This window comes from Puma concolor, chromosome E4, assembly GCF_028749965.1.
Source record: "Puma concolor isolate L17-30 chromosome E4, mPumCon1.1.hap2, whole genome shotgun sequence".
In the NCBI taxonomy this organism is placed as follows: domain Eukaryota; kingdom Metazoa; phylum Chordata; class Mammalia; order Carnivora; family Felidae; genus Puma; species Puma concolor.
In genome coordinates this window covers 58,281,931-58,296,079 of record NC_141683.1, presented here as the reverse complement: position 1 = coordinate 58,296,079, position 14,149 = coordinate 58,281,931, and the positions used below count along the sequence as shown (strand labels likewise).

The 14,149-nt window shown below is 42.5% G+C and overlaps 1 protein-coding gene across 2 annotated transcripts in view; it reads right to left on the bottom strand.

Moving 5' to 3' along the window:
• F5 (coagulation factor V) overlaps window positions 1-14,149 on the bottom strand; it is a 77,576-nt gene that overhangs the window by 17,690 nt on the left and 45,737 nt on the right. For both annotated transcript variants that reach the window (XM_086693693.1, XM_086693692.1), the window contains exons 10-16: window positions 13,757-13,968; window positions 12,293-12,443; window positions 10,203-10,415; window positions 6,221-8,648; window positions 3,371-3,545; window positions 1,920-2,156; window positions 854-1,070 (exon numbers count right to left, since the gene is read on the bottom strand). In XM_086693693.1, the coding sequence (XP_086549819.1) occupies window positions 854-1,070; window positions 1,920-2,156; window positions 3,371-3,545; window positions 6,221-8,648; window positions 10,203-10,415; window positions 12,293-12,443; window positions 13,757-13,968 (3,633 nt within the window). The remainder of the gene's footprint in view (window positions 1-853; window positions 1,071-1,919; window positions 2,157-3,370; window positions 3,546-6,220; window positions 8,649-10,202; window positions 10,416-12,292; window positions 12,444-13,756; window positions 13,969-14,149) is intronic.

Genomic DNA, 14,149 nt, shown 5'->3' with positions numbered 1-14,149 from the left:
TTTCTAATCCCCAAGTCATTCTCTTTGTTTTTCACCTAATTCTAAATTCTGCCTTTCTCTAAAACTACAGTAAAACCTTGGATTGTGAGTAACTTGCTCTGCGAGTGTTCCGCAAGACGAGCAAACATTTCTAATAAGTTTTAACTTGATAAATGAGTGTTGTCTGGCAATATGCGTTGTACGTGATGCCGAACATCACATGACCACGACTGAGCCAATGGTTCTTGAAATTCGCTTTGATATACGAGTGCTCTGGATGGCAAGCATGTTTCCGGGACAAATTGTGCTCACAAACCAAGGTTTAATTCAGTGACAATTTACAGACAAAATTCCTGAATGGAGTTCAGAGTACATTTGCTTTTCCCACTCACCCCTCCCCCCCCCCCAGCAATGCTCTCTTGCCATGATTCTCCTGTGACCCAACTACCCAGTTTCCTATCTCATTTTGTTCTAGATGCTTCCGATGCCACCTGGGAAGTGCTGAGGGCTGGAACTGTCATGTTCTTATTTAGAAAGTACACATGAGTGATCACTTCTTCTAGATACATGGTTGTTCCTTTAGATCAAGGAACAGGTTCATTAACTGTTTACACTGCAGAATAGTGCTAATCCCTAAACTACCATAGACTGACGCACACTGGCTCCTTGTTGGCTGGTTGGGTCAGTTCTGCGGGCTCCTGCGCTAGCTTTCAGACTTCTCTGTCCCCTTCACCTGCAGCGCCACCTGCCGGGCGACATCGGAAGCACCTCTTTCGAAGCACCTCATGTCTAATCTTATGAAGACCGAGGGCAGGAATCACGTGCACCCAGGGGGATTTAGGTCAGAGATTAGATCAAAGTCAGAAGACGATACCATGAAACTCGTGGGAGGTTTTTTCTTCGGAAGATGACAGTCTCCAAGCCCTGGGAGACTGGGGTTTCTTTTCATAGTACCAGCTCTTCCTTTCGTCAAAGACCATAAAGAGTAAGACAAATTCTCTCATGTCCACGGGCGTGTTGCTCTCCTTATGAAGTACTCCTTTTTGGCAGATCAGAAGGGGACCTATCAAGCCAGAATGGATATCTTTTTCCTGGAAGACAGTAGGGACAAATTGCACGTATTTTGCTCTCTTGCAGGATTTCCTCTGATGATACAGAAAAGGAAACTTCAGGGGCTCCGAGTTGGAAGATTATAAAGGAATAGCTTACTAAGCCTAGGTATCATTATCAAATACTGTGGCATTCGTATTCCCTTCCTCTGATGAGTACTTTATCTCAGCATGGCAGTCATGATAATGTTGCAATTAGTGACAATATCGACACTATTATAATCACTATTTATTGAGCATCTGCCAATACACAAAACACTTTGCCTGTAGTGTCTTATTTAATTCAGACAACAATCCTTTATATTAAATACAAAGAAACTCATTTACTGAACAAATATTACCAAGTGCCTATTGTGTGCTATCTACTGTTTTCTCATTTTTAACTTTTGGAAACTGAGGCTGAGAGAGGTCAAGTAATTTTCCTAGGCCCACGCAGGAAGTGACAGGAGGGTTGAACTCGAAGTCTGTGCTCTCTCTCTCTCCCATGCCCCAAACGAACGAGTCTTGATTTTGTAGCTGTTTCATAAAGGCAGAGCTAAAGAAAGCTAATACTTGCTCGAGGACATTGCAAATAAACGTCTTCCTCTGCAAACGTAGTCACTCTAACCAGGTTCAACAATTTAAGTAATCCCCACTGCCCTTCCTGAACACTTGCTTCTCTCTCGCTGACCTCTGAACACAAGTGGCTGTAGACGACTGGCCACAATCCTCACACATTCCTCATGGAAAACAGGACAGACATCTAACAGGAGATCAACTTGACCCTTCCATTTGGTGGACTCAAGTTATAGGGTTAGGGGAATGACAGAAATTTTTAATGGATGTACCTACCGGGTTCACTGCTGAGTAGTAGGCCCAAGCCCGGCAGGCAGAGCCAGGGTTTTCTGGCCCCGACCTTGGAGTGGCATGCCATACGTATGTATAACTGCTGTTCGGCTGAACAACATTATCTTCCTTAAACCATTCAGGAGAATCATCTTCATAAGACTTTCCCTCTGATGACTTTTCATAGGAAAGCCCATGGGCATGAAGAGAATATGGTCTGGATGCTAAATTTTTAAAACGAACCTAGAAAAAGGAATGGTCCACAAATGTACTTAAGATCAACAAAAATCCAAATTAAAGAATGTCATTATTATAGGCCCAAGTAGATGGCTATTAAATTAGACATAGGTCTATATACAGTAGAATATATTAATTGCATGCAGGTTCAAAGTCACATATGTATTATTTCACCTGATTTTTACAATATCCTATGAGATAGGGCCCAAGTAGTTTACCCTAGAAATACCAAAACATGTTTATTCTTCTGCTAAGCAAAAGTACTGACATTATGTTCGAATGAAATGATCACAATAGGTGCTGCAGATGTGGAGATGAATGAAGTTTGGGTCTTGCTAACAATAAGCTTTCAACCTCCTGATGAAGAGACACGTGCACATATGGATTCAAGTTAAAAATGTGGAGACCCAGGGCACAGGGAGGGCCCAGTCAGTTAAGCAACCGACTCTTGATTTCGACTCAGGTCACGATCTCACAGTTCATTAGATCCACCTCTGCGTTGGGCTCTGCACTGACAGCACAGAACCTGCTCGGGATTCTCTCTCTCCCTCTCTCTGTTCCTCTCCCCTGCTCACCCTCTCTCTGTCTCAAAATAAATAAACTAAAAAATCTGGAGATCAAAAGTGTTGTAAACAAAGTATGAATGGGGTTCATGGGAATGCCAGGAAGGAGCTATTCGGTTGAATGTGCAGGAGAGGTTGGGGTGGCAAAAAAAGTTTCTTAGGGAAAACAGAACTGACCCTTGCAGTGATGAATGGGAGCTCAGCAGAAGGGGAAATAAAATCATGAGATCATTTTTTTTCTTGAAGATTATCAAACGACAGTAAAACCGTGGTTTGCAAAAATAATTGGTTCCGGAAACATGCTTGTCATCCAAAGCACTCGTATGTCAAAGTGAATTTTAAGAACCATTGGCTCAGTTGTGATCATGTGACGTTCGGCGTCATGTACTACTCATATTGCAAGATATCACTCATTTATCAAGTTCAAATTTATTAGAAATGTTTGCTCGTCTTGTGGAACGCTTGCAGAACAAGTTACTTGCAATCTAAGGTTTTACTGTACTTGGCAAGCAGTCTCTGAAAAGATGTGTTATTGTTTGTTCATTTTGGAAAGTAAATAAATCACCCATAGCCCTCCTGCCCCTTTCACTGTTACAACCCCCTGGTGCTTGTGGAAATTCTTCTGACGATTTTAACAATGCTCAAAAGATGACTTACTTGGATGACATCATCCACTTCAGCTCTAATAACAGGACCAAGAATGCCGAGATGAGCTTCAAGCTCCCCCGTAGGATCACGTTTGGTAAAAGAGCCATCAAGATACTTTCGAAAGACCACTTTCTTGTATACGGTGTTCTCTGGAACATCGTCAATGTCTTCATTATCTACTTCACTGAAATAATAATAACAACAACAATAATAATAGTATTTGTTTAAAAGAACAAATGAAAGACCACTGAAGAATTGGAGGAATTATCCCTGCTTCTGAATATAGTGTCTAGCAGAGATATTTAATAAATACTTAATGAACAAATGAATGAAACTATAAATGAGTAAAAACTTAAGCCAGTAAATATCCTTCTGATCCCAGCTCATGTATCATTTCTTCGGTAAGGGCTCCTATGATCCTTTAGAGTAGGTGAAATCTGCCTATATTATTCTCTAAGTGTTCACAGTATTACCATAGTGTATGTAGTATATTCCTGTAGTATTCTTAAATTTCTCTTTATGTACAGTACAGTATATATCATTTATTTGTGATATTATCTATTAAAATCTGACTCTGACACTAGAGTGAAAGTCCCATGAGGTCAGGGATTGTGCCTAGTCTGCTCATTATTTAATTTCCAGTGCCTGGCAAATCATCTGACACATGACAGGCACTGGATCAACTTTTGTTTAATGTATTAATGAACAAATAATTATAATCATATAGTCACATAGCAGATTTTAATATCAGAAGCAGACAAAGCCATGCAATGGGATTGGCAGCTTGGGGCTGTCAGTTGACAATGGTCACCCCTGTGAATGAAAGTAGCCACCCTTCTCATGTTTGCTGTTGTTAAATCGCATCATTCCTCACATAGTTCACCAGCTCAGTCTGGGGCCAGAGCACATCAGATTTTCTCACTGACTTACATTTCTCAAGCCTATGGAAACAGGCCGAAAGCTCATCCATCAATGTCATAGAATTTGTCATGCACCACAATCCATCAACAGAGAATCCCACTCTGTCTTCCTCCTGGTCTTCCTACACCACTGACCCCATCCTTCCAGACCCTAAGCATAGTTTCACAGAAACATGGGGATCAGCAAAGCAGCTGTGAGTTCCATAAACATGGGTTGCATATCTGGAATGGGACATAAGATTTTGAAGGACCTGGTTCTATCCCTTTCTGCTTTGGAAACACCCTAAATCTTACTCTTTCAGGGCCTCTCTTAGAAATCCCTAGATAAATTATTCTCATATAGCAGTGGGAGCTACATTTAAATAGGAAGTCATGTGAAACTGTCTTTTAAGCTAACAGAGTTCTAATATGGAAATGCCAGGCATCAGATTAATGAAATAATTTCTGTGAGCCATACCATATATTGTGTTTGCTTACTCTACACTTTGGCTTTTGATTTTCAGTGTAGTTGTTAGCTTTTATAAAATCTGTGAGCTATATATTAGACATGGTGTGAGCATGGTCACCAAGCTGTGATTCTCCCACTATTGCTGGCTAAGACTTGCCCCTTGTCCCCCCTGCCCCCAACCTCTTCTTTCTCTATATTGTCATCCCAGAATACAGGCCAAGTCCAGAGTCCAGCCCAATATGGCTTTCCATCCTTAAGCAGAATTGAATTGAAAACCGTTTTCAAAACATATATAGATCCCTTAGGAACCCTCTGTTGTAAGTCAGGCCACTTACATAATTGCATCTCTGGTCGAAGAATGGCTGGAACCTGAAATGTTAAAGCAGAAGAGGACCTTGGGGGACATTTGGTGTACCTCCTTCATTTAAAAGATGAAAGTAACAAGGTCCAGGAAAGGAACTGACATAATCTATGAAGCTAAGAATGGCTAAAGCTTTTGAAGGGCTTTTCAACGCTCTTTGGATAAACACCAAAATTCTTCCCAAAGCCTAGTGGCATCTGGTCTTTGTAGAGTGAGCCCAATGTTTTCTTACACTCACCCCTTTCTTGAGCTCCAGCTACAGAGACTTCAGGCTTCTTCCTTCCTCATGGCCTCATTATGCTATTCTCTCTATCTAGAATGTTCAGTGTCAGGTTCCTGAATTCTCATATCACCGTATCACCATGTATCTGCTTTTCCTTTTCGGTCTTTAGCATAGTTGCATTTTACACTTATTTATGTGAGCATTTGATTCTTATCTACCTGCCCAACTAGATGCAAGTTCCATGAGGGCAGGAGTCATGTATGTTTATATTCTATTTTATAGTCTCAACACTTAGCACAACGCTTAGGAGAGAGTAAGCACTCATTCTATAAGCCAAGTTAAAATTCAAATTTAAAGCAAAAGAAATCATTGTTTATGACTGCCTCAGTTGAAGGTATAAAGTTGCCTTTTTGTTTCTAAGCTGGTTTATATCTTTGGCCTCTGCCACTGGAATCTCATGTAATTTGAATTAAACTTCACCAAGATGCTATACACTTTATATTGATCAGCAAACAACTAAAAGATGTGTTTTTCCGTAAACAAATGCAAAAGGAGATTCCTTCTGATTAGCCAGATTAGCAGATAGCTATGGATAGGCTGGGCTCTGCACTTGGGCAAGAAAAGGAGGTAGGAACATGAGTGATGAAAGAAGAGAGAGGAGGGAGCTTCTCTAGAGAATATCACAGACTTCTTATAGTGATTGTTCTTATATTGTCCAAATGTCATGTAATACAGAGAGGTTAATCATAGAATTGACAAAGGAAATTGTATAGGACAAATTGCAATAGGGGAACTAAATTTTCCCAGAATTAGTATAATTTGCCCAGAATTATCTCCTCAAGACTGTTGTAATCTTTTTAGCAGTAGTGGAAAAATGAGAAAATCAACGGAGAAAATTTGGCCAAACCTTTGAGCAAATTTTGAATAATCCCAGGATAGTTCTTCAGCAGCAATGTAATAATATTTCTTGTTTCCATTGTTGCTGCGGAGATACCATGCTGCAATGTTGTCGGGATTTCTGGAAGAGTTAATGTCTGTCCTAACATCAGTTTGGTAAGGGTCATCATAGGCCACGTAATCAATGTCATCAATGATTTCTTCACTGCTCTCTTCCTTCTGCCTTGGAATAATCTCAATGTAATCTCCATCATTTCCACTGAGGCCTATTACAACTGGTGGGTTAAGTTCCCTTGGTATAAAAGTGTTATTTACTGTAGAAGATAGTGGAGGAGATGGCACCTGACTAAGGTCTGGAGAAGGGGAAATCTGACCAAATTCTGGAAGAAGCAATGAATGACTAAATTCAGAGGTGTTGGATGTCTGATCAAGGTCTGGAGGAGATGATGTCTGCCTGAGATCAGGAGAAAGGGCTGTTTGACTAATGTCTGGGGAAAGGGGTATCTGACCAAGGTCTTGAGAGAGTGTTGTCTGGCTGGTATCTGGAGAAAGGGTTGTTTGGCCAACATCTGATGAGAGGGTCTCCTGGCCGAGGTCTGGGGAAAGAGGCATCTGGCCGAGGTCTGATGAGAGAGTCTCCTGGCTGAGGTCTGGGGGAAGGTTCATCTTTATGAGATCTGGGGAAATGGTTATCTCACTGAGGTCTGGGGAAACATCTGTCTGGCTGAGGTCTGGAGAAAGGGTTGTTTGTCTGCGGTCTGGAGAAAGGGCCATCTGGCTGAGGTCTGATAAGAGAGGCTCCTGGCTGAGGTCTGGGGAAAGGGCCATCTGGCCAAGGTCTGGGGTAACAGCTGTCTGGCTGAGGTCTGGGGAAAGGGTTGGTTGACTGAGATCTGCAGAGATGGTTGTCTGCCAGGCTTCAGGCTCCAAGGAAGGGAACATCTGAGCAATGTCAGTAGGGAAGGACTTGTTCCTTAGGTCATAGTTGAGCATCTGGCCAGGCTCTGGGAGAGATCCATGACTAGACTCTGTAGTGGAGTGCATTTGATCAGAGTCTTGAATAGGGAATGTTTGATAGCGTTCTTCTGGGGTTATTGTCTGATAAAGATCTGAAGGGGAGTTTGTCTGACCGGTGTCATTTGGGGGATTCTGATTATGGTTAGGAAGTGAGGCTATCAGGCTAAGATTCACAGAGGGGAATGTCTGATTGAGGTCTGTGGGATAAAAAGGTGTTTCCTTGGATTTATGGAATAACAATGAGTGATTAAGTCTCCTGTCTGCAAATGTGGTATTAGCCTTTCTTAGAGGATGAAAGCCCCTTGGAGATAGAGGAATATGGTGTGCAAGCTTCTCTTCCTTTTTCTTTTTTCGTGTTTTAATGAAAAAAGGGCTTTTCTTCAATCTACCGTTTCCTCCATCCTGTCTTTCTTGCAGAAATTTCTTTCTAATTCCAGAAAATGGGGGGTGGCCACTCTGCTTTCTGTCTTTGTTTGTGAAAGGGCTGCTTTTTCCCAAAGTCCTCGAGGCATTCTGAGTGCTGCTCAGCAGCTTAGTGGCAGCTGTGTCTTCATCAGCATCTTGGACTATTTCATAACTACCTTTCTCAGAAGCCAGATGCCATTTCCCATTCAAAATCTTTGATGGGTTCTTTTGTCTTAAGAGTAACAGATCACCGGGAAGGTCTTCCCAGGCTCCCGTTCTGGAAGGAGAAGAGTTGCCTTGTCTTAAATGTCTCCCAGTTTTATATGCTGAAAGTCCCACCTGGGAGATCCCATGCTTTGTTGTGTGGTCTCTTCCTTTCTTGGATCCATTGTGCTTAGCATGTTTTTGATTCCTGAAACCATCTGCATCGAGCGGAAGAAGGCTTATCCCTGTGATATCTGATGGGAGAGGATCCTCCATGGAGTCTTCAGAATAAGGGCTGGAATGTTCTTCTGTGGAAGAGTTGAGAACTGATTTCTTGTCCAAGCCAATGCGTCCCAAGGGGGGACCAGCTTTGGTGGCTTCTGGGCGAGGAAGCGTTTTGTGAGGTCCTGCAAAGTTATGGACAATAAGCCTGCTAATGCTACTCAGGAAAGAAGAATTTGAACGAATAGCTGGATCAGTACTTGAAGGAATGAACTCAGAGTAGTTCTCCAGAGCTAGGGCAGTAAGATTAAACTCCTCTTCCTCCTGATTCAGTGATGAATTTCTGAATGACCTAATTCCTAACCATGAAGCCAGGTTTTCCTGATAATCATAGTCAGCATCGTCCTCTTCACCTCTGTTTTCTGAAGAATCACGCATTTTCCGCGTAGTCATGGCTGTAGATGCCAGAGGTTCATATATAATCTCATATGAATCTTCATCGTCATCCCGGATACACTTAACGTCCCTGAATCGCAGCCTTAGGTTCTTGCTTCTGGGACTGGAATTCACTGTAGTTAATATCCATGTTCCTACAGAAGAGAGACAGAGAAAACAGAGAGCTCTAAGTCCCGAAAAATATAGAAAAACACTGGGATCCATTGTGGCAGATGATTTTCAATGAACTTCAGGCAGGGACAGTCCAGCATGGTCTGTGGGCCACCACTGATCCGTGAACTGTTGATTAGTGTTCCACAGTGACAGAAGGAGATAAGTTGGTCTAAGGTGTTTAGAAAGCCCGTTAGCAATTTGACATGCTGTGACATCCAAGCATGTGATCAGTATTGGCCCAAAGGATTGGTCAGTAGAGATTAGGGATAAAAGAGTTAACATAGAGAGTTTGAGAATCACTATTTTAGAATATATTTAAAAAGGATGAATGAAGAATAAAATGGGCTTTGAATACCATAACCATCCTGTTAGCTGCACATATTGCGAATTGGTGTGAGGGGAGGATGATGATGTTCACCCCAACAAATAAGAGACATATAGATATTTCTAAGCAATAAATGACTTGGGTGGGCCCAGGGAAACTTTGAATCTCTTTGAAATGCTATTATTTGCTGGCGTACAGATTTCCTGGAGAGTCTCCAATAGTTAGAGCTCGTTGGGTGTCTGCCGAGTGCTAGGCACTTGGTACATATTACAATTAATGGTCAGAGCAACTCTGTAAAGTGTTGTTATTGTGTTTTTCAGATGAAAACACGGAGGCTCAGTGAGGTCAAGTCACTTGTCCATACTGAATGCCAGAGCGCATCTGAACAACTCCAAAGCCCACGTGCTTTCCACGGCGCTGCTGGCTTTGAGGCCAGCCTCTAAGGCGCTATATGTGATGGTCACTACTGCATGGTGGAATGACTATCTTTAAAAACTAAAAAAGGGAATCACTTTCTCCAACTGCAGACTGAGCCCCTGACCTACCACCACACCCACGCCTGGCTCCCCTCCTCCCCAGGTGGGTGATGGGCATTGAGGAGGGCACCTGTTGGGATGAGTGCTGGGTGTTGTATGGAAACCAATTTGAACAATAAATTATATATATTAAAAAAAAATTAAACTAAAAAAGGTAGGGGCGCCTGGGTGGCTCAGTCAGTTGAGTATCCAATTTTGGCACAGGCCATGATCTCCCGGTTCGTGGGTTTGAGCTCGGCGTCGGGCTCTGTGCTGATAGCTTGGAGCCTGGAGCCTGCTTCAGATTCTGTGTCTCCCTCTCCTTCTGCCCCTCGCCTGCTCACACTCTGTCTCTCAAAAATGAATAAACATTAAACAAAACCTGAAAAGGGTTTTTTTTGATAAAAGAAATGCTCTTTTGTGGCTGAATGTTCACACTTCCTCCTCTAAGTCATGGCTTATCTCTTTGCTGTTGTGTCTTTACTTCTCACTTAGCCCAGAGAAGGATAAATGGAACCCCCATTAAGCGACTGGACCCTTTAAGTAATTAATTCCACCCAATAGAAATCATGAGAAATACTGAAAGGCAAGCCTGAAAGGGATCAGAAAGATAAACCCAGGAACTGTGGGAGTCTGGAGAGCTGCAGCAGACCTTTAGAGATCAGAGATGCCTCTCCAAGTGTCTAGGCTCTTACCAACATTATCCATTGTGACGGTCACAGATTCCCCACGCATGGGGAAGAGCGTCAAGGTGTCCTCATGTCTCTTTCCATAGACGAATGAGTGCCCAGTGAAGTGAATGGTCAAAATGTCATCCTGGGTCCCTACACTGCAGAAGTGCCACTGGACAGTGTCATCAAAGCAGAATCCTAGCGTGGGTATACTCTCAGGCACATAGCCATTGATAGCTGAAAGAGTAAAATCTGTTAACACGCAGGCCTCTGCCAACAAAAGGACATCTGTCTAATTATACCTGGGATTAATGTCCTAATATTAACTTGGTTGTGTCAAAGCAGTGATCATCTGAGATAAGCTCCACCAGATCTAACATGTGACTAGAAGATCAAAGTCAGATTTCCCAAAGGAGAACTTAATTTCCTAAGTTAGCCAAGGGAGAAATACTCCGATAAAGACAAAGCTTTTCATTCATGTTGACTTCTTCATTGTCAAGTGTGTATCAGACACTTTGTTTTCCACGGTCTGCTTTTAAAGATATTCTAAACATCAATTTAGAATATTATCTAGACTAATTCTACCTGGAAGGAAAGCATAATATAAGAAAGTCGTCTTGACACATGAGTTAGTGAATAAGAAGTAACGTCCCTAAAAGTCATGCATATTTAGTACATTTGCAACTTGTATTGTGCCCTCTTAGCACTGAGATAACCTATAGTTTTCATGCAGGGATTGAGTTCACACATCTTCATTATCTTTCAAAGGGACACAGCTTTAGGCAGTATCTTTACTCAGATTCTAGGAATGGTAATAAAATCCCAGGCTTGATTTCTTTGAGGACACGGCCCACATCTGCCTGGTTTACCAGCCTAGCCCTGATCCTAGTATGAGGCCTAGCACTAGTGAACCCTTAAATATTTACTGAAGAACTGACACATGTTTTTAGTTTGTATTTCATTCAGGAGGCTCTTCTCAATGGTCGAAAGCTCTATAATATAGTAGCCAGTAGTGACAGGGGCCACTGAGCACTTGAAAGGTGGAAAATCTGGATGGAGATGTGCTCAAAGGGTAAAATATACACCAGATTTCAGAGACTTAGTATATGAAATAAAGAAAGCAAACCTCATCAATTTTTATATTGGTTATATGGTGAAATGATCACATTTGGGATGTATTTCTCTTCATTTTTTCATATGGCCATCAGAAAAGTTTAAATCGCATTTGTGGCTCACGCATAATTTCAAACTGGACAGCGCTGGCCCAGAACTATGACAGATTCGCTGCCAAGATGAAATTATGCAAAGAAAGCGGAGTAACTCCCCATTTTGAATGATTTCCATGGCACCTGCCCGTTCAGATAATCCCCAGCTGCCAGTCATCTGAAGCCATATGAACAGACCGCAGAGAAGCCATCCTCCTATCTATGATCACCTATCAGAGAAGGTGGTCAAATGACTCTTGAGTGTAAGGAAGTGTGGTGAGGACCCTGACCACTGTGGCAGTGTTTGCTTCCAGCTGGCTTAGTCAAATCTCTCTCAGACTTGTCAGAGCAGTGGCTCTGGGCACTGAAATTGCAAACTGCAGCAAATGCCTGGACTTTGGCTCAGGCCACTCCCTCTGTTCTGAACTTCTTACTGCTCCCTTCAAACTTCTTCGTGGATTGGCTCTTTAAGACGCTTGGCTCCCCATATGCATTTTGCCTTAGTTTGATTGGACAGTCCGGCTTTGGGTTACTTACTCAGTTTCTGCCCTGCTAGCAAGAGCATTCACCTTGCCCCCCACTCTGTCTGAAATCCCCATATGCCACTGACCAAGCCTGTAACCCCTCTCCTCACCACCCCCACCCCTCACCCTGCTCCTCCGGAGTGTATGTGCCCAGAGCATGCACATCTGGAGCATGAGACCAAGACTTCCTAAGGGTCACAAGCTTTTGGCCTCATGTCGTAAAGAAATTTCTGTAATATCATCCACTAATTTCGTCATCAAAACGAGGACTGCGAGTGAGGATAAGAGGTGAGTGGATTCTACTCCATGTCTCCACCTTTAGGCACAGTTCTACTTTAAGCACCGGAGTGAAAAACTGACGGACAAAAACAGTGATTTGACTTACTGCTCATGATGTTTGATTCATAAAACTTGGGGTCATCACGTTTCACCTTATCGGGATTTTCGCAGAACTTGTTGATATTGTCTTCAATGTACCAGCTCTTGTTCTCATCAAACACAGCAAACACAGCCTGCTGCTCAATGTCTGCTGCCCTCTGGAGGGTAAAAGTGCTGTGTTCAGTGATTGATGTGCCAGCCCATCACCCGCAACACTGAGCTCTTCTCAGAAACCAAAGAGGCACAGTCCCTGGGGCCACTGAAGCCACAAATGCAGGCATGTATGAAAACCCATTAGGGTTTGGCCCTCATTAGGGCCAAAGGTAATGTGCAAAAGCAAACTGAGCGGATCAGGAAATTCAGAGACTAAAACATCTTAATAGAAAAATTCCATCTCCTCACGGCCGCTGTAATTGTGTTCTATCTCTGTAAGTGAATACCTTTCAACCTGCAAGATTGACCAGATGTGCTCCAAATAGTTGCAAAGGATAAAACAGAAGGTTGCAATAGGAAAACTTTATCCCTCTTCCTATCTGTGTCCTTTCCTAGCTCAATAAGTTAGGGTCTTCCAAATGTCCATTTAAAAAAATTTTCCAAACATATATTTATGGTGTATGCCTTAGGATGAACTTCTTTTTTTTAAAGACTTTTTATTTATTTTTGGGACAGAGAGAGACAGAGCATGAACGGGGGAGGGGCAGAGAGAGAGGGAGACACAGAATCGGAAACAGGCTCCAGGCTCCGAGCCACCAGCCCAGAGCCCGACGCGGGGCTCGAACTCCCGGACCGCGAGATCGTGACCTGGCTGAAGTCGGACGCTTAACCGACTGCGCCACCCAGGCGCCCCAGGATGAACTTCTTTAATAACAGCTTAGCCTGGTTGGGAATTTTAAGTTACTAATATGAGACTATTAGTCCCTGATGAAGTTCCATATATTTGTTCACATTTTTTTTGTATAATTTAGTCTCACTAGAGATGGACCATTGTCTGGGTCCAACTTCACCAGATGCTATCTCTCCAAAGTATTATCTCTCTCATCTCTCCCTACTTCAGGTCTCTAAAAATAACAAGGACTAGTAGAGAGATTTACCCTTTTACCAGGTGGTATCTCACTGAGCCCCAAAGCAGCCGTGTCAAATTTTTTTAGGAGGGGTATTAGCCATTTCATAAAAGGAAGAAATTGAGAAAGGCGAAGTGACTTGCCGATCACATAGCAAAATATCTGGAATTTCAAACTAAAACAAAATACTGCATCACTCTATAGAATGATTGTCTTCTGCAGTGAGAGTCAGATGAAAATAGACAAGACAAAAAAAAAAAAAGGAATATATGTTGTCACATTTGCACTAAAGAGGACAACTTAGCATTTTCTGTTCTCTAGAAGAAGGCTCATTCTCTAGTGAGAAGACCTAATCTGTGTCAGCCAGAAGTTCCTAGATTTTCTAAAAGTTTACTCCATGGACAGAATACCTGTATGCCTCGTTTATCCAGGGATCTGCTCTTACAAATTAGAAGTAGCCCAATCAGCCCAGAGGCAATGTCCCTGGTGATGTCCACATTACTGTAATATGGTCTTGTTAAGCACTGGGCATCATTTTCTGTGGGTTCATCAGACTCTAGGATGTTCCACTTGTAAGTATAGGTTTCCCCTGGCTGAACTGCTCTGATCATAGTGTTATTGCCTGAAAGAAAATGGAGGTAAAATTGTCTTCATTTTCAAAATTATTTCAGTAAACAAACAGCAAAATTTTTATTAGAGCCAGGTAGTATTAGGGAAGGAATATGTGTATACTAAGCTCCACTTGACAGAACCTTGGATTACGTGTCGCCGTTAGAAATCGCTCCACTAGAGGCCGCTATGGC